The sequence below is a fragment of the Diaphorina citri genome, unplaced genomic scaffold (genome assembly GCF_000475195.1).
Source record: "Diaphorina citri unplaced genomic scaffold, Diaci psyllid genome assembly version 1.1 scaffold30, whole genome shotgun sequence".
NCBI classification, from domain to species: Eukaryota; Metazoa; Arthropoda; class Insecta; order Hemiptera; family Psyllidae; genus Diaphorina; species Diaphorina citri.
The window spans coordinates 317087-340843 of record NW_007377468.1 but is presented as its reverse complement, the minus strand read 5'-3'; the positions used below and the strand labels follow the sequence as shown (position 1 = coordinate 340843).

General features: G+C 39.9%; 2 protein-coding genes across 2 annotated transcripts in view; one reads left to right on the top strand and one right to left on the bottom strand.

Moving 5' to 3' along the window:
* The window catches only part of LOC103511171 (Golgi-specific brefeldin A-resistance guanine nucleotide exchange factor 1-like), a 30540-nt gene extending 16704 nt beyond the window's left edge, over positions 1-13836 (top strand). Inside the window, 5 exon segments of the mRNA XM_026825003.1 lie at positions 2212-2370; positions 3251-3448; positions 4151-4430; positions 5736-6490; positions 13714-13836. Coding sequence (XP_026680804.1) covers positions 2212-2370; positions 3251-3448; positions 4151-4430; positions 5736-6490; positions 13714-13836 — 1515 coding nt within the window.
* Positions 13837-17772: 3936 nt separating this feature from the next.
* On the bottom strand, positions 17773-23381 carry LOC103511079 (zinc finger CCHC domain-containing protein 24-like). Its single transcript, XM_008475793.3, has 6 exons — positions 23157-23381; positions 22763-22983; positions 22116-22218; positions 21524-21645; positions 19390-19554; positions 17773-18100 (listed from the first exon to the last, which is right to left on the bottom strand). Exons 2-6 carry the CDS (start codon positions 22892-22894, stop codon positions 17966-17968), a joined length of 657 nt encoding a protein of 218 aa, XP_008474015.1. The 5' UTR covers positions 22895-22983; positions 23157-23381; the 3' UTR covers positions 17773-17965.
* Positions 23382-23757: the final 376 nt, after the last annotated feature.

Below are 23757 nucleotides of genomic sequence, written 5' to 3'. Positions count from 1 at the left end.
TGTGTTTCTTCAACTCTTGTATTGTACTGTACAGGGTCTCGTGACAGTTTCTGTAGCTCCCCCGGGCTGCCTCGTCTCGTGCTACATCTAAAGCACAGGATGATGCCGCCACATAGTCACCAGTGTTCATGAGGACCCTGTATAGGAACTTGGGATTTCTCTTGACACCAGACCCTATATAATATTACATCTTGGCCTTTCTCTGAATCTGGGATAATTGGGATTCAATCTTCACTATGTTACGGCTGGGATTCAACTCGGATTCTTAATCCAAAGCCTTCTTCTTCTTTTTTTTTTTTTAAGAGGTTTGACAGAGGGAACTGTAACTGCTATGGTTTTGGATGTTTAAAATGCCAAGTTTAATCAAGTAACTCTTTATTTAGATTAGACCGGCTCTTTTGGGAGAATGACCTAATGGCCAAGTTCCCCACATTTGAAAACAACAGATTAGACCGTCAGCTTAGAACAAGATGCCCCATTAGGCAATCATCTAACAACAAGTGATATGACGTATTTTGATGCAGATGAGAGTGATCCAGAGGAATTACCTAGCGTCTATCCACGGGTTTATATTCAGGTGAGTAATCTAGGAGACACTGGTTCGAATCTCCTTGAATGTCAAATTTTCACGTGTCAATCGTGTCATACACATGAAGGATTGTGTGAATCAAGACTTGAATGAGAAAGGACTGACAAGAAACGCCGACCCTATATAAGTAGGAAAAGGCTAGGAAGAAGAAGAATTGTGTCATAAACAATGAAACAAATAAACCTTTGTGTTGGAGGTCGGCTTTATTTCCTTCGTCAAAAAACATCTTGATGGATGCCTTTGTAACTTTTGAAGGTCCATATCGATAGAGAGAGGGAAATAACTTATACACTTCACAGGTACAAGTTATTTCCCTCTCTCTATTCGTCAAAGAAGTTATCTCCTTCGTTAACATACCCCGTTCTTGATTTGTCCCCACAGACACCTGAGAATCAGATCGCAGTGTTTGGCTGTAATCCTAAAGCCCGAGTGTCTACCAAGACAGTGTTTGATTGGGCACATCGACACGGTGATATATTACGAGAAGGTAAGACACCCGACTCGTAGACAGAAGGTCTTTGGTTTGATTCTTTGAGTGGTCCAATTTATCGGATGTGTGTTTTTTCAGTACAGATGATTGATTGTCCAGCATTGTCCGAAGAAAACTGTTACCAAAATTGCTGCTTGATAAGAGTTGATTTGGCAAATGGAAAAATTGGTATGATATCGGGGGATTTGACAAACGCCCAAAAATGTCATTCTCCTTCTTCTTCCCTATTTCCAGGTTGGAAGCCCTTATCTTCTTCAAAGTGAATGGCAAGACGTTTCAACTCCACAGGGTTGGGCTCATCTTCCTCCAGTAAGAATTTACCAAACTCATGCAATTTCTTGTGTTGCTGAGAGAGGTTGAAAGCATCCTGATAGCATTTAGATAAGATGAGGAAGTGTATGGCAGCACCAAAGTCTCCATGTTTATTACAATAGTCTGCAATGCGTTTGGCCCCTTCAGTACACTTCTTAGCTTTAACAATATCCACGGCATGTCGAATATCATTCAGATGATCTAAATCTACTCGCACCACATTGTCATAGTCTTCTGCTCTCTCATATGCTCCTACAGATTCTCGATAACTCCCCATTGCTTCCTTGGCCTTTGCATACTGGATAAACGTGGTAGCACTCTTGATATGAGGTAGGAGTTGACCAATCTTGGTCCAATTCTTGAGTTGAATATAACAAGTAGCAGCTTTCTCATAATTACCAGCAGATTCATACAGTTGGATAAAATCCGCCCCGGGCGGGAATCGAACCTGCGGCCTAGCGCTTACGAGGCAGACGCACTACCAACTAAGCTAACTAGGCTGGCCCAAAGCCTTCTTAATTGAACATTAGAAACGTAGTCGCCCGACGCTGTTTAAAATCACTAGAGGCAACCTAGAGGTCAGGATCATTTCCATAGGTTTGGATATTCAGGCGGTATCGCTTAATTGACTCTGTACTTACCTACTTTCCGTGTCCGCAAAGTCACCAACTTTAGATTTGGAATCTAAAGTGATTTGCCACATTAATTGCTTTCTTGTTTGCAAAGTGCCAGGAAAATTCGTGCGACTATGCTTTTAATGTGCAAAATTCCTTAGGAACTGCACTGCTGGGAATTTAAAAATGTTATCTTTTATCTTCAGCTTCTAGACCTCATGCACACGCTACACATACGGACAGCTCAGATATATCGCTGGTGGGCTGATGAAAACCCGGAAACGGAAATGTCTTCACTGTGGAGTCAGGGGTGGTGCCCGCTACTACAGGGCATTGCCCGGCTCTGCTGTGATACCCGGAAGGAGGTAAGTTGAGAAGGGTAGCCTTAAGTTAGAAACACACTATCATCACGTCACGTGAACTCATGGGGATTCAGAAAGATGTAGTTCAAAGTTTTCCCATAATACTGTAGATAATCTCATTCAGGACAACCACACTACTATCACGTCACGTGAGACTTGATGGTAGTGTGTTTCTACCTTAAGTCTATAACTGTACTACAAAAATATATAAAAGCGAGATCCATTCATTCACACACTGATCGCTCTACCTCCAGAACCCAAACACCTAGAGAGCTGAAATTTGATGGGAATTTTGCCAAAATCTAAATCAATCTCGAATTATGATCAATTTACGGCGAAGCACTGGGGAACCTTCTATTTAGCTATAAAAAATCTTGTAGATATTTTTGGTGTACCTCATTACCATCATAGCTCTCTTATGATATTATCAAATACATAATTTTATTGAAAGTATTAACCACGTGAACTCATGGGGATTCAGAAAGATGTAGTTCAAAGTTTTCCCATAATACTGTAGATAATCTCATTCAGGACAACCACACTACTTTCACGTCACGTGAGACGTGATGGTAATGTGTTTCTACCTTTAGTCTATAACTGTACTACAAAAATATATAAAAGCGAGATCCATTCATTCACACACTGACCGCTCTACCTCCAGAACCCAAACACCTAGAGAGCTGAAATTTGGTAGGAATTTTGCCAAAATCTAAATCAATCTCGAATTATGATCAATTTACGGCGAAGCACTGGGGAACCTTCTATTTAGCTATAAAATCTTGTAGACATTTTTGGTGTACCACATTACCATCATAGCTCTCTCATGATATTATCAAATACATAATTGAAAGTATTTAACGCTATTTCACAATTCGACTCCTAGGTTCGCATGAGTGCTATCACCTATCTGCAGCGCGCTCTACTGGTGCATGACCTACAAACCCTCACCGGGGATGAATGGGAGTCCTGTTTCCGTAGTGTGCTGTTCCCATTGCTAGCAAAGCTCCTCGAGGATATAAATGAGGAAGACGTGGTCGGAATGGAGGAGACGAGAATGCGAGCTGCCACGCTCTTATCTAAGGTAAGTTTTCTTCCAATTAAAGATGTGTAAAGAATGAGTGAGACATGAAAAAAAAACTACTCTTTTTATTGGACTACTCAGTCCGTCAGTCAGATCCTCCCTGGGAAGTTGAAGAATGAATTACAATAGTTACATGTATAAGGATCTTACTCATTGACTAAGTAGTCCACTGGAAATAGTAAAAAGAGCGAGTGAGCTACTTCCATAACTCACTCAGTCTTTACACATCTCTAGTTTCAATATCTAAGCACCTTGTATAAATAATAGTCAGGATAAGAAATTGCTTATACAATATTGCAGTAAATGTAATCCTATACATATATGTTGCCAAACGAGACTGAAATGTCCCTCCTAATTCTGGGAAGTTGAAGAATGAATTACAATAGTTACTTGTATAAGGATCTTACTCATTGACTAAGTAGTCCACTGGAAATAGTAAAAAGAGTGAGTGAGCTACTTCCATAACTCACTCAGTCTTTACTTTACACATCTCTAGTTTCAATATCTAAGTACCTTGTATAAATAATAGTCAGGATAAGAAATTGCTTATACAATATTGCAGAACATAACTTTCATAGGAAAAAGTAAAAAAAAAAGTCGTGGGAGAGAGAAACGCCCATTTAAAAGTAAAGTGGATTAAATGTAATCCTATATATGTTGCCAAACGAGACTGAAATGTCCCTCCTAATGCTACTCCCTCAGGTATTCCTTCACCATCTCACCCCTCTACTCGTCCTGCCCACGTTCACACACCTGTGGTTACAAATCCTCGACCTAATGGACAAATACATGCATGCTGACGGGTCTGACCTGCTGGGTGAAGCTATACCCGAGAGCTTGAAGAACATTCTGCTTGTCATGGACAGTGCTAAAGTGTTCTCGAGCAACGATGGCTATTCTTATCTGTGGACCATAACGTGGGATCGGATACAGCTGTTCCTACCTCATCTGAAGGAGGAATTGTTCAAGTCTCATCCTTCAGGTAAGAAAGATTTCGCGTAGAATTTGGTACCCGACTTGTTTGAAGTAGAAAGATATAGTACCGAAGATTCATAGATTCGTACAAGCTTAACCCGTAACAAGCTTCGTACATGGACTGTTTGCCCCTACATCAGGGTAATCCCGAGCTGCTGGCTTTTCTCGGTCCCTCAGACTGGGTGAGGGTAATGTGAGGCAAAAACCCCTCTCACTAAATAAAAAATAATAACTTGGCAGTTATACAGTGACATTGAACCGGTATCAATCTTTCAACCAAGAAGGGTCGATTTTGTCGACTTGAAATAAAATATTGTCATAAAAAGTAGAAAAAAGTTAGTGCTTTACCTATGTATTTATGTATGTACATAGGTGCTCTTCTTTCAAAGGATAGAAGGCTCTCACAAACTATCTCTCACTATGTTTCAGTGGAAGGTTTCGACTTGGTGTGTTTGCCTAGGACAGGAACTCGTTTGGATGTCATGTGATTGTAGACTGTGAGGTTCCCACGAGCAGTTCCTATAGCCAGGACTTGACCCACCTGAGAAATCAAAAGAAATTCTATATTGAAATCATAAGTACCTAAAAGAAAGTCGAAGAACGAAATGTTAAAGATGCTTGTCAACATGTCAACTCATACAATTGTATTGGTGTGTTTGCCTAGGACAGGAACTCGTTTGGATGTCATGTGATTGTAGACTGTGAGGTTCCCACGAGCAGTTCCTATAGCCAGGACCTGACCCACCTGAAAATCAAAAGAAATTCTATATTGAAATCATAGTTACCTAAAAAAAAGTCGAAGAACAAAATGTTAAAGATGCTTGTCAACCCATACAATTGTAAGGATACAGCTGTTCCTACCTCATCTGAAGGAGGAATTGTTCAAGTCTCATCCTTCAGGTAAGAAAGATTTCGCGTAGAATTTGGTACCTGACTTGTTTGAAGTAGAAAGATGTAGTACCGAAGATTCATAGATTCGTACAAGCTTAACCCGTAACAAGCTTGTTTGCCCCTACATCAGGGTAATCCCGAGCTGCTGGCTTTTCTCGGTCCCTCAGACTGGGTGAGGGTAATGTGAGGCAAAAACCCCTCTCACTAAATAAAAAAATAATAACTTGGCAGTTATACAGTGACATTGAACCGGTATCAATCTTTCAACCAAGAAGGGTCGATTTTGTCGACTTAAAATAAAATATTGTCATAAAAAGTAGAAAAAAAGTTAGTGCTTTACCTATGTATTTATGTATGTACATAGGTACTCTTCCTTCAAAGGATAGAAGGCTCTCACAAACTATCTCTCACTATGTTTCAGTGGAAGGTTTCGACACGCCCGCTACAGGAGGTAAGACTGTCGAACCCACTACCTCTCCACTTGCTCCGCCTAGTCAATTACCGCCAAACATATCCACAATTCAACAGCCTGCATCACCGCCCGTAGCAGGTGTTCTTTCTGGTTTCCAACAGACGGGAAACACTGCTGGTTTTCAGCAGATCGGACAATCTCCTGGTTTTCAACAGATTGGAAATTCTGATTTCCAGCAAACTGGGAATTCTCCTAATTTCCAACATATGGGAAATGCGACTTTCCAGCCAACAAACGTACCTACAAGTTTCCAACCCATTGGAGGTCCTCTAAGCGCCCCACCATCAGGTGTTCCGACAAGCTATCCGTCAGGGCTTCCAGCCTTCCAGTCTTCGGGAACAAGCTTCCAGCAACATATTACAGGCTTCCAGCCATCGGGAATATATCCCCCCGAAGGCCCAACACCTTATTACCCTCCCGTATCCATACTTAATTCGACGTCTCAACCAGCGCTGCTAGAGAATGCTCTTCAGCCCACTTCCCTGGGCGGAGCTCAGTTGCCCCAGTTTCTACCTATGCCTGTACCACCCTCTTCGGTATCCCAGTACCAGGTCCAGTCTGTTTACTCCGTGGGAATGCCTCCGACATCACATGACCTGGGTGATTCAACAGCATCTTCAATACAAGGACTGCCGGCAGGACAGCAGGGACCACCCCCACCCCGTAGCTATCTCATTCCGCAGAATATTTCTCAAGTAACCAAGGTAATGATTGAGGTTTTGCTGTTCTTTTAAAACTACACGCTATTCACGAAACAAATTACCGTTCACTACACTAAGAAATAGCAACTTATTCATTGAATACGCTTTAATTTATTTTACATAATAATTATTTATTTTTCCAATCCTTTTAGTAATACAGTCATCTCTTAACAAATGCTAAATGTTACAAATATTTTCAAAAAACTAATTGAAATATTATTGTCGTATCAATAATGCAAATTCTCCAATGAAGTAGAGTCATTGTCATGGTTGTGCTTTGTAGTGTCTTCGCAAATTCTCAATTCATTACTTAATCTGCTACTCACAGGGCAGGGGCTTGACTCACAACTCATTGATATGAATGTCTGTGGGCAGTGGTCTCCCCCTCAAGTCTGTTCGACAGAGAGGACAAAATCCCTCCTGATCCACAATCAGCACCAAGTGTCTGTGTATAGCAGGGAAATTGCACTCCAAGCATTTTGTGAGTTCATTCCGTGTGATATGTTTGCCTGAGGCAATACAGAATGGAATGATGCGCGCGCAGCTAGCACAGTGTAGCATCATATCAGGCACCATGGTGTCACAGTAAGGACAAGGCAGTACATGTGCTTCCTCAGGAGAGGCAATGTCCTTGCGAGGTGCCTTCCGTACGATAAGCTCAATCTGTTTCCGATATTTATCTTCTAGGTTACTTCGATATTCTGGCCTCAGTAGGAGAGTGGCGAATTTCAATGCGCTCTCTTGTAAGTTGGCTTTTTTACATTCGATGACGGTGGATGTTAAGATACTCGTTGCGTGTAGAGGAAAGAAGGAAATATTCTCAGCTACTCGGATCAGTAGAGGTGCTGCTAAGGAATGGTTCGCATTCCTCACATGGTATCTTGCAAGGAGATAGGAATGTATTATCATCAGTCCTGCCATCAGGTCGTTCCCTACTTGTAGCTTGTGTTTCTTCAACTCTTGTATTGTACTGTACAGGGTCTCGTGACAGTTTCTGTAACTCCCCCGGGCTGCCTCGTCTCGTGCTACATCTAAAGCACAGGATGATGCCGCCACATAGTCACCAGTGTTCATTAGGACCCTGTATAGGAACTTGGGATTTCTCTTGACACCATCTAGTTTACCTTCGAGTAGAGTTTTGAATGTTTCCACTAGTTTCTCATCATGACTGTCACTCACAATACTTACGCCTAGCCACAGGTTCTCATCGGAGTCTTTATCCTGTCTTGCTGTCACTAGTAGTAACTTCATTGCTCGTCCATATTCCTTGGCATGGTAGTAATACTGAGCTGCCCGGAACATATCCTTATCTTCTTCAAAGTGAATGGCAAGACGTTTCAACTCCACAGGGTTGGGCTCATCTTCCTCCAGTAAGAATTTACCAAACTCATGCAATTTCTTGTGTTGCTGAGAGAGGTTGAAAGCATCCTGATAGCATTTAGATAAGATGAGGAAGTGTATGGCAGCACCAAAGTCTCCATGTTTATTACAATAGTCTGCAATGCGTTTGGCCCCTTCAGTACACTTCTTAGCTTTAACAATATCCACGGCATGTCGAATATCATTCAGATGATCTAAATCTACTCGCACCACATTGTCATAGTCTTCTGCTCTCTCATATGCTCCTACAGATTCTCGATAACTCCCCATTGCTTCCTTGGCCTTAGCATACTGGATAAACGTGGTAGCGCTCTTGATATGAGGAAGTAGTTGACCTATCTTGGTCCAATTCTTGAGTTGAATATAACAAGTAGCAGCTTTCTCATAATTACCAGCAGATTCATACAGTGTGACAGCATCATTGAGTTTGTTAAACTGCTGCAGGATATCAGCACACTCGTTCTTCAGAACACTTGAGTTGGACTCGGCAGCTAGACGGATACCCAGTCTGAAGTCTCCTACTCGGATAGACGTTCTTGCTATCCCTTCCTTACATTTACGTTGACATTCTGGATCCTGAATGTCAGGGGTTGCTAGTTCCATACTCTTCTGATAAAAACTCAAAGCCTGAGCATGTTGTCCTGTCATTTCTAGCTGCTGTGCATAGTCACAAGAGATGATAGGTGTTTGGTTACTTCCTAGGCTAGTCGCTAATGCTAGGGCTTCTCGCCATTGACGTAAATCCCGCCTCAGTGTGAGTGCCATGGTAGGAATATCTGACGTCAGATAGCGCTGCTGTGCAGTATCATGATTGCCTAGTAATGCTGCCACATGACCGCAAAGTATGCTTGTATCTTCTTCCTCCTCTACAAGGGACTCTAGGCACCAGACCATACCTGCTTCATCTAAACTCTGATAGGCTCTGATAGCCCAGGAGAATTCAAGGTTCTGAAGACAAGCTTCTGCAAATGATCGCCAGGTTTCGCTTTGGTTGAGTACCGCGCAGATATTCCATGCTTCTTTCCAGTTGAGTAGCTTAAGAACTTTATGCAGGGAGATATCCAGGGTTTGCTTTGGGTTATGCATGGTTGTTTTGTGAGTCTCCAGGGTAAGGTCTAGGGGTTTGTTACTTGAGGTGACCAATGTGAGGAGACCTTTGGTTAACAAAACTGGAGACTGACCTGATTGTATTGTAGTAGCACCCACCAACTCTATCTTGGGACCTTCGTAATAGTTTGGCATGAACAGATAGGTCACCACACTAGTCTTACTACAACATACAAACACATTTCTATCTACAGGCACAGTATCCCAGAGTACTTCTTCTGTAGCAGGTGGGAACTCTGGTATAGGCAGGAGATAGTCCATGGCAGTGTGATAGAGGAATCCTGTGTTATTCATTTCAATGAGTACTAAACAAATTCCATAGATATCAGGGTAGATACTCTTGATCTTATCAGAGTGTTTGTAACCAGACACAAACTTCCACTCACTGAGACTGAAAATCTTCAGCTCGTACTCACTGGTTGCAAAGAACAGAAACTCTTCAGACATAGCCTGAGTCATGATTGTATACTTCTCTCCTGACTCTGGAAATAATTTCGATTCTTTATCTACAAATGCGTCAGGTATAGTTTTCTGATTGTCTCCTAAATAGTGCAACTGTATTCTAGAGTTCACTAAGGCAGAAGAATAGTTAGCATTGAGTAAGAGTGATGTGATTGTTCCTAGATATTCCTTGTCTCCTAGAAGTTGAGGTTTATAGACGAGGGTGTGAGCGAAATAATTTCGATTCTTTATCTACAAATGCGTCAGGTATAGTTTTCTGATTGTCTCCTAAATAGTGCAACTGTATTCTAGAGTTCACCAAGGCAGAAGAATAGTTAGCATTGAGTAAGAGTGATGTGATTGTTCCTAGATGTTCCTTGTCTCCTAGAAGTTGAGGTTTATAGACGAGGGTGTGAGATTTGTTATTCACTGAAGGGTTCAACCCATACACCCACACCCTATTGTTCATACCCACAGCCACATGGCACGGACCCATGTTGAGAAAGCTCGGTTCGATCTCAGTCTCTATGATAAAGTTCGTCCAAGGTGTACCCTTTCTCTCAATAGAACGTAAGTACACTGACACTTGGTTCAGGCTACTCAGGATAGCAATCTTCCCGTTATTTGCCACCACTAACTTAGGAAGTTTAGACAGATATATTTTGATAGATCCTCCAGATGTGGTGACAGCTAAGAGTTGTCCGTCATCACTCCATGATATTCTCTCCAGCTCGGTTCGATCTCAGTCTCTATGATAAAGTTCGTCCAAGGTGTACCCTTTCTCTCAATAGAACGTAAGTACACTGACACTTGGTTTAGACTACTCAGGATAGCAATCTTCCCGTTATTTGCCACCACTAACTTAGGAAGTTTAGACAGATATATTTTGACAGATCCTCCAGATGTGGTAACAGCTAAGAGTTGTCCGTCATCACTCCATGATATTCTCTCTCCTCTGGCTTATATTTTCTTTCCTTTTTAAAAGTGAAAACTAACATTAGAATGCGTAGGAAAATTCCCTAATGGTGGATTTCACCAACTTTCTTTCCAGCCTCAAACAGCCAGTTATCTTAACAGCCCTGTTAAGCCAATACAAATTAAATGGAACTTAACTGACTGTTAGCTTAACAGGAGTTCTAATGACTGAATAAATTTTGGTGAAATCCAACATAATACAATTAGCAATAATTTAATTTACAGTACCTATACATATTTTTAGTGGAAACTTTTCAGCACATTTGCTTTGAAAGACGCTGACGCGCTCTCTCTCTCTCTCTCTCTCTCTCTCTGTCTGTCTGTCTGTCTCTCTCTCTCTCTCTCTCTGTCTCTCTCTCTCTCTCTCTCTCTCTCTTTCTTTTTTATTTTGCTTATTTTGGGGTTCATAGCATAACATATTATTATTATTATCATAAAAACATTGTGTTCTATCAATATCATGCTCTTATTACCTTTTTACTAACATCAGTAATAATCAGTACCTTTACCAGTAGGACTGAATATTAATATTCATTGATTTCTATTGCATTTCAGCCAACCTCATCTTCAGAGAATATTCCAACAGGAGTTCCAGGTGCAGGAGTAACATCACAAAGTATAGGTAAGAAGAGTCCACACATTCACCGCACTCGAATTGGACGATATAATCCCCAGCAAATCTCCCTCGCTATCCCAATCCATAACGATGCACAGTCCCGGGAGAGTGATCTTGTCTATGAGCTTGCCATGTTTATTGTAGATAGATACAGACAATTGTAACATGCTGCACTGCTGACACAGATAACAAATTTTCAGTTTTTCTATAAAACTGAAATCGATACCTAGATATTTTCAAGTTTGCCATGTACCATTAGAGACATATTTCTTCCCTTTCATTCTCCCTCCTCTGATTGGATCTTACCTTACACCATACTAGACAGGTGAGTGGATCTCTTAGTCCGGAGTCCACAATGGTTCTCTTCTTAGTGTACGTATTCCACACATTCACCGCACTCGAATTGGACGATATAATCCCCAGCAAATCTCCCTCGCTATCCCAATCCATAACGATGCACAGTCCCGGCAGAGTGATCTTGTCTATGAGCTTGCCATGTTTATTGTAGATAGATACACTAGAGTCCCGGCCTGTTGTGGCCAAGAGCTCCCCAGTGCGGCGTTGCCAACAGACATACACATCGCCGGGCCCGTGAGGTTCTTCTAGGGTGAAAATGAGTTTGTCCATGGCATGGGGAGATTTGACAACGTGTGTTAATACATAACGTAGGACACGGAAGGGTTAATCTAGTTCTGGCAGAGATTCGTCACCTTTTATTTTAGATTTTTTTTTAGTAAATTGAATTGATCTTTTTCAATAACTTGTTTATCGACTGTTCTGCGCTTGAAAAATAATGTCTTGATAAGACATCGATAATTCGTTTCGTGAATAATTTATATTAAAACATTGAGTTTATTTGAAAGATGAATGAGTCAATCCACTTTAGACCTCTTCAAAAACACCAAAACTCACAACAGTTTTGTGTTGAAATGACAGAACAAACGATACTGACGTAATAGTTTTCAAAACTTGTGAAATAATGAGAAAAACATGAAGTTCGAACTAGTGAAAAAGACGTCACGTCATAGTGACTAGAAAAAAGGAAGAATGAACAATGCGCACAAGACAGTTGCTTGGAAACGTAAACAAACCGTTGCTTAGCAACCGAAAGCATGTGGTGTTCATTCACACTTCACGCTCCCCTTTGTTTTTATCCCTTGCTGAAAGTTTGACCTTGGGAGAGGGGTGTACTTTACGGCAATGACCTTGAATACGTGGTATAGACCACGTAAATTTGACGTTATTTTGGAGGCAGACATAGTCTTGATGTTGTGGTTATACACTGGGCTAGGCTATGCTAGGCTTGAAAAGTAGAAAAATAAGAAAGTAAAAAGTCGAAAGAAATTGATTTACAAGTACATAGGTACCTACCGGTCTTTCTTATTTTTCAATCCTAGCCGAGCCTAGGCCTGTCTAGCCCTGTGTATAACCACCATCACCACAAGTCCAATGATTTTTTATATAGATTTATTGAAGTTTGAATAAATGAAAGCCATTAATGAACTTTTCATCAACTAGTGACGCAATATTTGTCTCTAATTTTTTCACGTCCTCACTCATCTGCTAAGCAGTCCATTTTCTACAGGATAGGAGAAAGCCAGCCGTTCCGAGAACGAACATTATCCCATCAGGATAAAATCCGCCCCGGGCGGGAATCGAACCCGCGGCGGATTTTATCCTGATGGGATATCCTGATGGGACGCTGTTTAAAATCACTAGAAGCAACCTAGAGGTCAGAATCATTTCCATAGGTTTGGATATTCAGGCGGTATCGCTTAATTAACTTTGTACTTACCTAATTTCCGTGTCCGCAAAAGTCACCAACTTTAGATTTGGAATCTCCAGTGATTTGCCACATTAATTGCTTTCTTGTTTGCAAAGTGCCATGAAAATTCGTGCGACTATGCTTTTAATGTGTAAAATTCCTTAGGAACTGCACTGCTGGGAATTTAAAAATATTATCTTATATCTTCAGCTTCTAGACCTCATGCACACGCTACACATACGGACAGCTCAGATATATCGCTGGTGGGCTGACGAGAACCCGGAAACGGAAATGTCTTCACTGTGGAGTCAGGGGTGGTGCCCGCTACTACAGGGCATTGCCCGGCTCTGCTGTGATACCCGGAAGGAGGTAAGTACTCCTTTATCTTCTTCAAAGTGAATGGCAAGACGTTTCAACTCCACAGGGTTGGGCTCATCTTCCTCCAGTAAGAATTTACCAAACTCATGCAGTTTCTTGTGTTGCTGAGAGAGGTTGAAAGCATCCTGATAGCATTTAGATAAGATGAGGAAATGTATGGCAGCACCAAAGTCTCCATGTTTATTACAATAGTCTGCAATGCGTTTGGCCCCTTCGGTACACTTCTTAGCTTTAACAATATCCACGGCATGTCGAATATCATTCAGATGATCTAAATCTACTCGCACCACATTGTCATAGTCTTCTGCTCTCTCATATGCTCCTACAGATTCTCGATAACTCCCCATTGCTTCCTTGGCCTTAGCATACTGGATAAACGTGGTAGCGCTCTTGATATGAGGAAGTAGTTGACCTATCTTGGTCCAATTCTTGAGTTGAATATAACAAGTAGCAGCTTTCTCATAATTACCAGCAGATTCATACAGTGTCCATTTTCCTCATTTATGTATTGTTGTATTCTTGTTCCTACCGAAAAATAAATAAAGCACTGTTAATTTGTTACAGCCGGCAGATTCGGACTTACCCCTGTCCAAAGTGAGTGCACCCCATCCCATCATCAATATTGTGACACAACCCCAGTCCTACTCCATCAGTGGCAGCTTAGACCCCGGGGCACCCCCTCAGTAAGTGCTGAAAAAATCACTAGTTAAAATTTAACGGCAATTTAACTCTAAACAGTCCAAACCAAAAAATACAGACTCATCTAAGTTTTATTTTGAGTTGATAGTCAATTTGGATATTTAGGTCAGGGGAGAAATACATTTTAAACATCTCCATGCTTCATGGAAACAAAATTTCTTCCTTCCTCTCTCCCCATGAGTACCTCTAATTTACTGAAACCCCCGCAGTACTTAGGTTCTTGGAAGAAGAAAATAATGTCGTTGTTCTCGTATATGAAATAATGTCAGGGAATAAGCTGTTTGCTGGTCAGGGGAGAAATACATTTTAAACATCTCCATGCTTCATGGAAACAAAATTTCTTCCTTCCTCTCTCCCCATGAGTACCTCTAATTTCCTGAAACCCCCGCAGTACTTAGGTTCTTGAAAGAAGAAAATAATGTCGTTGTTCTCGTATATGAAATAATGTCAGGGAATAAGCTGTCTGCTGATATCTGAGCAGTCGACGATATTTTGACACTAAATTTTGGGGTTTAAGCCCCTTATGTCTTGAAGCGGTTCCGAAACTATGGCCAGTTCAGACTTTTATGGTTCGGCAGCGGTTCCTAAAATGTGGTCACAGAATTGATCTCAGAACTTACCTTCTTTTTTTAGTAACTGCTGACTAATGTTTTCTCTTGTAGAGACGGAGAGACCATAGTCTAGACTCTAGAACACTCGCTTAGTCTACACTACAGAGTTCATGTAATTCATGGCGTCATGTAGGGATATGTATTATGTACAGTGTAAGTGTGATATATGGATAAGCATCGCTTCATTCTGCTTTCTAATTTCACCTCCTCATCCTTACCTGTCGCTATAAATACTTTGAATAATTAGGCAATTAACTTTTATTATTATCATAATTTATTTAATTAATTTTCGCAGACAAATGCAAGAATGGAACAACACTCATCAGGGTCGCCATTTTGTGGGACTATGCCATGGGTGAGGTCGATGTCTTCAATGCTTCTTCGTCTTTTCTCAGAGCTTAAAGATTCGTGGTCAGCCCTAGACCAACTTTGTAAATCTTCTTCTCGGGATATAAAAAAAAAACTTGCAGCTGCAAATAGGTGCCTATAAAAATGGTGCCTGCCTTATTTGTTGTACCCCATTAAGTGGCTCCCGAGTTTTATTATCTTTCCAAGTTTTATAGTCCAATTTTCAAGTGTTTGTCTTCTAGAGCTGTAACTTATCTTCTATTTTAACAACTTCCTAATTGTCTCATATAAAAGTATATTAAGTATCAACAATAAGTATTGGACTCTTATGAAACATGATGTTGTTAACAACTTCCTAATTGTCTCATATAAAAGTATATTAAGTATCAACAATAAGTATTGGACTCTTATGAAACATGATGTTGTATACCTAATACCTATAGCTAGACACAGGTATTATAAAATTCCACTCGAACTCTTGCCAAATGGAATGTATATGTTTGTTTGTATTTATTCCGCTTCTATTTTATACCTACAAACAAAAGATGTCAACTATTCGTAAATTTTTCTTTAGTTCACCTGCTGGCTGCGGTGCGGCTGTAGATAACCTATTTCAAATCAAGCGAGAACAACTAATGTTGGCTGGTAAACTATTCACGACCATGTTAATGTTCTGTCAAGTCTCAAGTGTAGGCCAACATGCAACATTGCAATAACAATGCATTTCCATTATTTTGCGTCCCAAACAATCCCCATTTATCATAAAGTGAAAATATTTTGACTGCGCCAATTTCAAGACAAGATGAAATTAATATAGCTGACGTGACATCGTACCTGGGATTATTGACCTGGGAGTTATTAGCTTGGTTGTTGTAGGTTGGTGTGGAATTCCGTAAACAATTAATTTTAATACGGAATCATTAAAAGCAGCCACCAACGACTGTTACTGCTTGGTTAGTTAACTCAAATCTTTATAAGGAAAGCATTAAAAAAAAATACTTGTACTCACATCCCATGTAAAATGTACAGTACACCCTATAATAATCACCCAAAAAATGTAACATTCAAGAACCCTCCTTTACTCTCACCAAGTGACAAATATTGGTACTACAAATTTAATTCCATTATGAATAATGTGTTAATTTGAGCTGCGAAAAATCAAATTAAATAAATGTGACAATTTCGCAAAACCACGACGGATGGACTATCGTTTCGATTTCGATACGATATTCGTGTTTGATCTCAACGCGGTGGGTAACAAGACAAACAGTACAAGCTATTTGATACGAAATAGATAAACGTTATTGTTTACTTCAAACGAAACTGTGCGCCCATATGTTTGTTTTGTGTGTTTAATGATTTGGACAGGCCACGTTAATTGAGCATACTGCGCTAAATGGTACGAATCTAAGACAAAGTATTCTAGTTGGCAAAATTGGCAGCTTCCATGTGACCAAGAAGTATTCATTAGATTTCCACCTTGGAGTTCTGGGTTCAAGTCGAAGAGGGGACAATTTGACTGATGGAACTTGACTAGATTCTGTGCTAATCGTGCTTCTCCAAAGTTCTCTCTCGGACTAGATAGGATTAGTAGTGCATTGGCACCTAATGATTAACCTTCTTAATTAATTGAAAATAAGTTCAAATGTTACGATGGAACTTGACTAGATTCTGTGCTAATCGTGCTTCTCCAAAGTTCTCTCTCGGACTAGATAGGATTAGTAGTGCATTGGCACCTAACGATTAACCTTCCTAATTAATTGAAAATAAGTTCAAATGTTAGTGTGTTTATGATTGGAAAAAAATGTTTGACAGGCAATAGAATTTGTAATGAGATAACTGGTCCAATATAGCATTTGAAGGTCATTTATTAGACTAACGGTTGTGCCACATAATATCTAGTTATTTTTCCTTATCTCAGGGGTACATGGCTAGTTTTTCTCTATGCCCCAATCAGCTTTCATAAAATCGAAAAAAAACGGTCAGCCACAACACCGTTGAACATTAACAGCTTTCTGGACAGACACCATTTACGAGTACATATGTGATAGAAACATACCACATCACCACATGTTGGTGACATTCGTCTCCCCAAATAGCCTGACTTTATAATGAACGCACCATTACCACCCAGATACATGTCTACCTGTGAGCTAACGGGTTAACGTGAATACGATTGGCAACGCACGCGTTTTGGTGAATTTCTTTTGTCAAAATTTTTTTGCCATAAATATGAAACCATTAAATGTACTATTGACGTATAATTTGTTCTTTACCTGTAAGTATCTTCTGAACTAATGGAGATATTGGATTGAAACGATTCCAAAATTTATAGGATTCACGTGGCACATAAAGCGGACCGGGAATTGAACGAACATAATTATGCATGTAGGTCACTACCAACTCCAGAGATTTTCATAGTACCTACTTAGCTCTCAATGATTTTCTAAAATCTAATTTAGGTAGAGATTAGAGATCATTTCTTGTGATCCCTTTGAGTTACTAAGTTTTTGTTGTGGATTAAATGGTGGCAAATAGCTGCTATAATGTTCTTCTGTGTTGACCGCAATGAACTGATAAAGATAATAAAATTTGGCTAGGCGTATTTTGAATCCTTTGAAAGATTGTGACAACCTACCCATATATGAAGGTGGTACCAAAAGTACCAAAACTAGTTCTAGTAAAATCTAATTTAGGTAGAGATTAGAGATCATTTCTTGTGATCCCTTTGAGTTACTAAGTTTTTGTTGTGGATTAAATGGTGGCAAACAGCTGCTATAATGTTCTTCTGTGTTGACCGCAATGAACTGATAAAGATAATAAAATTTGGCTAGGCGCATTTTGTATCCTTTGAAAGATTGTGACAACCTACCCATATATATGAAGGTGGTACCAAAAGTACCAAAACTAGTTCTAAAAATAGGATTGGTCCATAGCGATTTTCTCCTGGAAACTCCTGATTCTTTGATCGCGGTTTTATCATTCTTAATTCTAGATCGAGTTATAACATCATCCAATGCTGTTTGATGATGAAGGACTCCGTAACTTTGTGAATTTCAAACCTTCAAAATGAAGGGAAAAGTAACTGATGCAATTCACAGGTTTGTGTAATGCTGTTCGGTTAGCAACTTACTTGAAAAAGGAGAAGGAATGAATCATTATCTGCGGACAGAGGAAGGGGTGCAATATTTGCGACAGTAGTATCCGAGTTGCTTACACTTCTCGCAGAGGTACATCGGATGAACTTTGCTCTGGTCTGACACATCCAGACCATCTGGCTTTTCCAAAGGTCTCTGAGGAAACAGAACAGGAAATACTTGTCTTAGAATAAGAATAATTCGGATAAAGTACCTAAAGTTGTGGTCCAGGACCTCGGAATTCATTTCTAAGTATAAGTAGTATTTAGACTTTAATTATTTAGACTGTCAGCTTAGAACAAGTTGTTTCATTATACCAACAGTTTTTGTTCGTTTAGTATGGGGCGTACTTTGAAAATTTGGAGCAAGAAATCCTGAGGAGGTCCCAATAAGATAACGTGTATTATGGGATGCAGATCCCTTTTGCCACCTGAGAGAATAGCACTTTGACAACGGTTATCGTCAGAATAAGAGAAATAGTTACCTGAACTACCTTTTCTTTACAAAACTTTAGTCCCTCGATATTTGACGAATTGGAAAGATTGAAACCAGATTTTACTTTTTTTTTTCTTCAATTTTCCTTCTCGTTTATCCTAGTCCTAAACTTATTCCCTTACCATACATACAGAATATACATAGGTAGGACCTGAACTACCTTTTCTTTACAAAACTTTAGTCCCTCGATATTTGACGAATTGGAAAGATTGAAACCAGATTTTACTTTTTTTTTTCAATTTTCCTTCTCGTTTATCCTAGTCCTAAACTTATTCCCTTACCATACATACAGAATATACATAGGTAGGTACCTAATTACCTATATAAAACTGAAGTTAAAGACTCTGACAGTTTGGTCGAAATTGGAATTTTCATGGTGTGGATGAATCTCTGATCCACCACAAACTGTTAGTATAATAGAACAACTTGTTCTAAGCTGACAGTCTAAATAAAGCACTATACCTAAATCTGAAAGGTTGTTGATGAGCCTGATGAGAGAACTATGAAAACAGACCATCTGTGTAGGTACCTATATAAAACTGAAGTTAAAGACTCTGACAGTTTGGTCGAAATTGGAATTTTCATGGTGTGGATGAATCTCTGATCCACACTATGATGAATCTCTGATCCACCACAAACTGTTAGTATAATGGAACAACTTGTTCTAAGCTGACAGTCTAAATAAAGCACTATACCTAAATCTGAAAGGTTGTTGATGAGCCTGATGAGAGAACAGACCATCTGCCACAACACCGTTGAACATTAACAGCTTTCTGGACAGACACCATTTACGAGTACATATGTGATAGAAACATACCACATCACCACATGTTTGTGACATTCGTCTCCCCAAATAGCCTGACTTTATAATGAACGCACCATTACCACCCAGATACATGTCTACCTGTGAGGGACCATCTGCCTTGCTTGTGGTCAATGGTTTCCCTTACCTGCTTGTGTGGATAAACATTTATATTGCATTTGATACACTCTTGCCCCATATTGGCCCAACTATTACCAGACATCCATTTCCGTTTACACTTCGAACATTTATATTCGCCGAAACATCGCTTCTTTCCCTGGTACGGCGTGAGACCTTCGCCTTTTGGTCTGGCCTGAAACAGGAAGAGTTGACGGTATTTTGAGAATGGAGACATATTGAACTGAAAGGTACAAATTTCTTATTGTCTTAATTCTACATCACGAACCATTTCTAGACGTAGGTTAGTAGTATCTTTATTGATTTTCTAGCTTCTACTAAGTTACGAGTACCTAATCAGATTTATTTTTTCGTTTTTTCGCATTGTATAATTTATCAAATCTGATAACTAGTAGGTACCTTTCTCATTTCAGGATTTGTGCTTCAAATGCGTTTGATGTGACTAGCTGACGAAACACCAAAAACGGGCAAGAAATCAACTTTTCTTAGAACGGTGTTCAGACTATTTGACATCAATAAAATTGCAGTAGCATGGCCTGGCCAAACACAAATTTCTCTCATACTTGACATTCCTAGGCCGGATATTTTCCCAAGAACTTCGCCGGGGCAGAGGTTGCGTGCTCTTGGCAAAGTTGCGCTGATGTAACCCATGCATAACAATGTGTCTAATGCTGTCGCGTGTCACACTGAAGGTTTAACAATACAAGTATTGTTTCCCCTCATTACACACAAACACTTCATAGTTATCCCCCTGCTAGGGTTGTGGGCATGTTTTTGGCACCTGCAAAAGTGTCATTGCTCATGGTATCTCGTAGGGACACAAGTCAGCTAGTCACATCTTGGTGAATTATAGGCTGAAGGCCGGGAAGATAATTGATTACTTGGGCACTTTTTGCCCTCAAAGGTAATTGGGGTCAAAGGTCAAAGCTATCTTGCCTATCTCGTAGGGACACAAGTCAGCTAGTCACATCTTGGTGAATTATAGGCTGAAGGCCGGGAAGATAATTGATTACTTGGGCACTTTTTTGCCCTCAAAGGTAATTGGGGTTAGGAAAAGCCAGGAGCACCCCATTGTCCTAATGGTCACCCATCCGAACTTCAGTGATCCATTGGAAACTGTTGCAGTGTGCTATTATCGTTATTGGGTTATTTCCCCTGATTTAGAGTGTTGGAATGCTATACATATGTATACTGCTAGTGCCGAGCTTCCTCATATAGAATTCTGTATTGGAGTTTTTTCTCACCCTAGTTTTTACTTTTTTCTCAGCTTGCTATACATGATTATCTACTTAAACTAAACCTATGTTATCTATGTATTAGAATCGAATGTTTAGTGGAAGTTTTGTGCGATTTTGGACTGTGGAAATAAAACATACAGTTTCACGTTACAGCATCAGCAGTCAGGAAGTCAGAATAGAGAGCGTAAAGCTGTGTCCACACTTAGTCGACCATTGATGGTCAATCGACGATGTGAAGAGGTGAATCATGTTGTCGAGGCAGTGTACGGATTCAGTCGAGGTCAATCGACGGTGTCGACTATGTTTGGACACACCTTGAAATATTTTCATGATTTTCGATCAAAAGCTGCGGTGGTTTTGGAGCTCTGCTTAATGATACCAATTGGTATCAGGGAGGGAGGAGTGAAAGAAAAATTTTTAGTTCTGCTATGTTAAGGCGGTCTCTTCATGATCCCTTGTGTGCCGCGTCTATTTTAGTTTAGGACTGTGCCGCGTCCATTTTAGCTAATGCTAAGAATGAATATTTGTCACAGATGTTGCTCTTTGATTAATACAGACCTACAACAAGCTAAAGTTTTTGGAAGAAAGTGGACTCAAATATTTATGGGACACTGTCATTAGGTTATGAAATACTCTTCAGAGTTGGACCATGAATCATGAGTGCAGTGCTGGTTTAGCAGTTAAGTTGCAAGATCATGAGAATTGATTTTAGCTACAATAGATACCTACTTTAGACCGTAGCGTAGGGTTGAAAAGCCTCTTTATTGAAACTTGGGATGATTTTTGAAGGGTGGCGGGCAGAATTCAGAGTGAAATATTAGGAAGAAGGGATTATGAGACAGTAGATTCGACGCTAAAAAAGGCTATTAATCCAAGCGCTTTATTTCAGAGTGTCACTTTCCTTACCAGAGGACAGTCTGTGATATAGTGACCTCCAACGAAGCACAAATGACACAGATAGGCTGAGGGAGGCTGCTTGAATGATTTCTTCTCCAAATGAAGATCACACAGTGAATCTACAATGTCATCTGAAAATCGGAACATGGATTGAAATGAGAACAAGATTTCGACGTTCAAAATAACAGTTTCGAGGCCCCAAAGGTTCATTGAAGTTAAAGGACATCGAGGGTGGTTGGTATCTAAACGGGTAAACAACTAAACATGTCTGCTGACTCTTTCACTATTCAGCCTTGTGAAGACAATGAAGCTGCTCTTTGCGAAAAGGACCCTTATCTGACATAATTTATATTTTTGTGAGAGTCAACTCTTTGGCAGTGCAGGTAGTGTTGGCGCAATGGGACCACCAAATCTCAGCAGACGATAAAAAATATAGCTAAGGAAAATCTAAATTTTAATACAACTTAGCCTACGTGAATCATCATTTCGATTGACTCAAACTCAACCTAACCTGTGGGGGCTGTAGGTCATACCTATGGTTAACTGTTTTCAGTAGAGGTAAAGGATCTTGTAAGGAAGTGAAGGAAGACAATATACTTACCTATACACTCATTGGAGGCGGATGAGCTCCATTTGGTTGTACTAGCTGGACTATATTGTTGAGCATTGGGAAAGGGGCCCCACAACGTGGATAAGATTTTGGACTGTGGAAATAAAACATACAGTTTCACGTTACAGCATCAGCAGTCAGGAAGTCAGAATAGAGAGCGTAAAGCTGTGTCCATACTTAGTCGACCCCGTCGATCGATGGTCAATCGATGATGTGAAGAGGTGAATCTATGTTGTCGAGGCAGTGTACGGATTCAGTCGAGGTCAATCGACGATGTCGACTATGTTTGGACACACCTTGAAATATTTTCATGATTTTCGACCAAAAGCTGCGGTGGTTTTGGAGCTCTGCTTAATGATACCAATGATCCCTTGTGTGCCGCGTCTATTTTAGTTGAGGACTGTGCCGCGTCCATTTTAGCTAATGCTAAGTATGAATATTTGTCACAGATGTCGCTCTTTGATTAATATTAAGACCTACAACAAGCTAAATTTTTTTGAAGAAAGTGGACTTTAAAGGTATGTCCACACATAGTCGATCGACGGCCTTCGACAATGTGTGGACACACCTTAACCACCAACCTCCAGATTCGAAGTCCTCCATGCTGATTGGAATGGGATGTTTGGAACCTAACTTACATTAATTTGATCTTGAGGGGAATCGATGTTGAGGAACATCCAATTTAACACAGCTGTTGGCGGAAAGGTGTCGGTAGAAAGTGGCTGGGTAGGAAATTTGGAAGGCATTAGGGCGTTGGATACTTCTGTCATGGTGACAAACACAAAATGTTATCTGTCACTTCTTGTTTTTTTTTTTACTTTAATTAATTATTATATTTTACCTATAGGTTATATTTTATCTATGTAAATAATAATAGGTAATATTATGTGTCCTTGAGACGAGGCGAACTTATTTGGATAAATTACCGTACTTGTATAAATTTTAATCTGCGCTCAAACTACATGAATAAATAGCTCAATCGATAGTTTAAATTCACAAAACTGTAAATAATAAGTACAAATAAACACTTACAAATTGTGTTTTAATTTTCACAAATGAATGCCTAATAATAAAGTATGATGTTTTATAAAGTGATAAATCTGTCTAATCCACAGGTAGGCATGGGTGAAGTTGTTGACTTGCGAAAATAAATCTTTAACGTTTTGAGCACAAGACACTATTTATTATCGTCTTGAGATTATTTCGGAGATGACCGACACACAAGCACGTGTCGGGGAAGACTACAGAGCTCACAGAAGCTGCAGAAAACACAAGTGAAGATTTTTGTACAATAAAATACGATTATTAACAATGCCAGTGACGGATTTGTGAAACCAAGGTAGTAGACCACTCCTCCAGGTCAATCGGGAAATGAACTTTAAAGTTGGATACCAGAATTTCCTTTAGGAATTGATTATCAAAAGAACGAATCTATAGATAGGCCCCTTTTTTAGGTGGTCGATGGAAAGAAATTCACCAGTTATTGGAACACACTACACGTATAAACATACTGGGATGTAGGTAGGTAGGTACCTACTAAAGCACAGGGTAGAATTCAATGGAGGAATGAAGAAGAGACCTTTGTCCAGCAGTGGACAGATAATAACAGTTGCCCAATTGCCCATGATGTTGA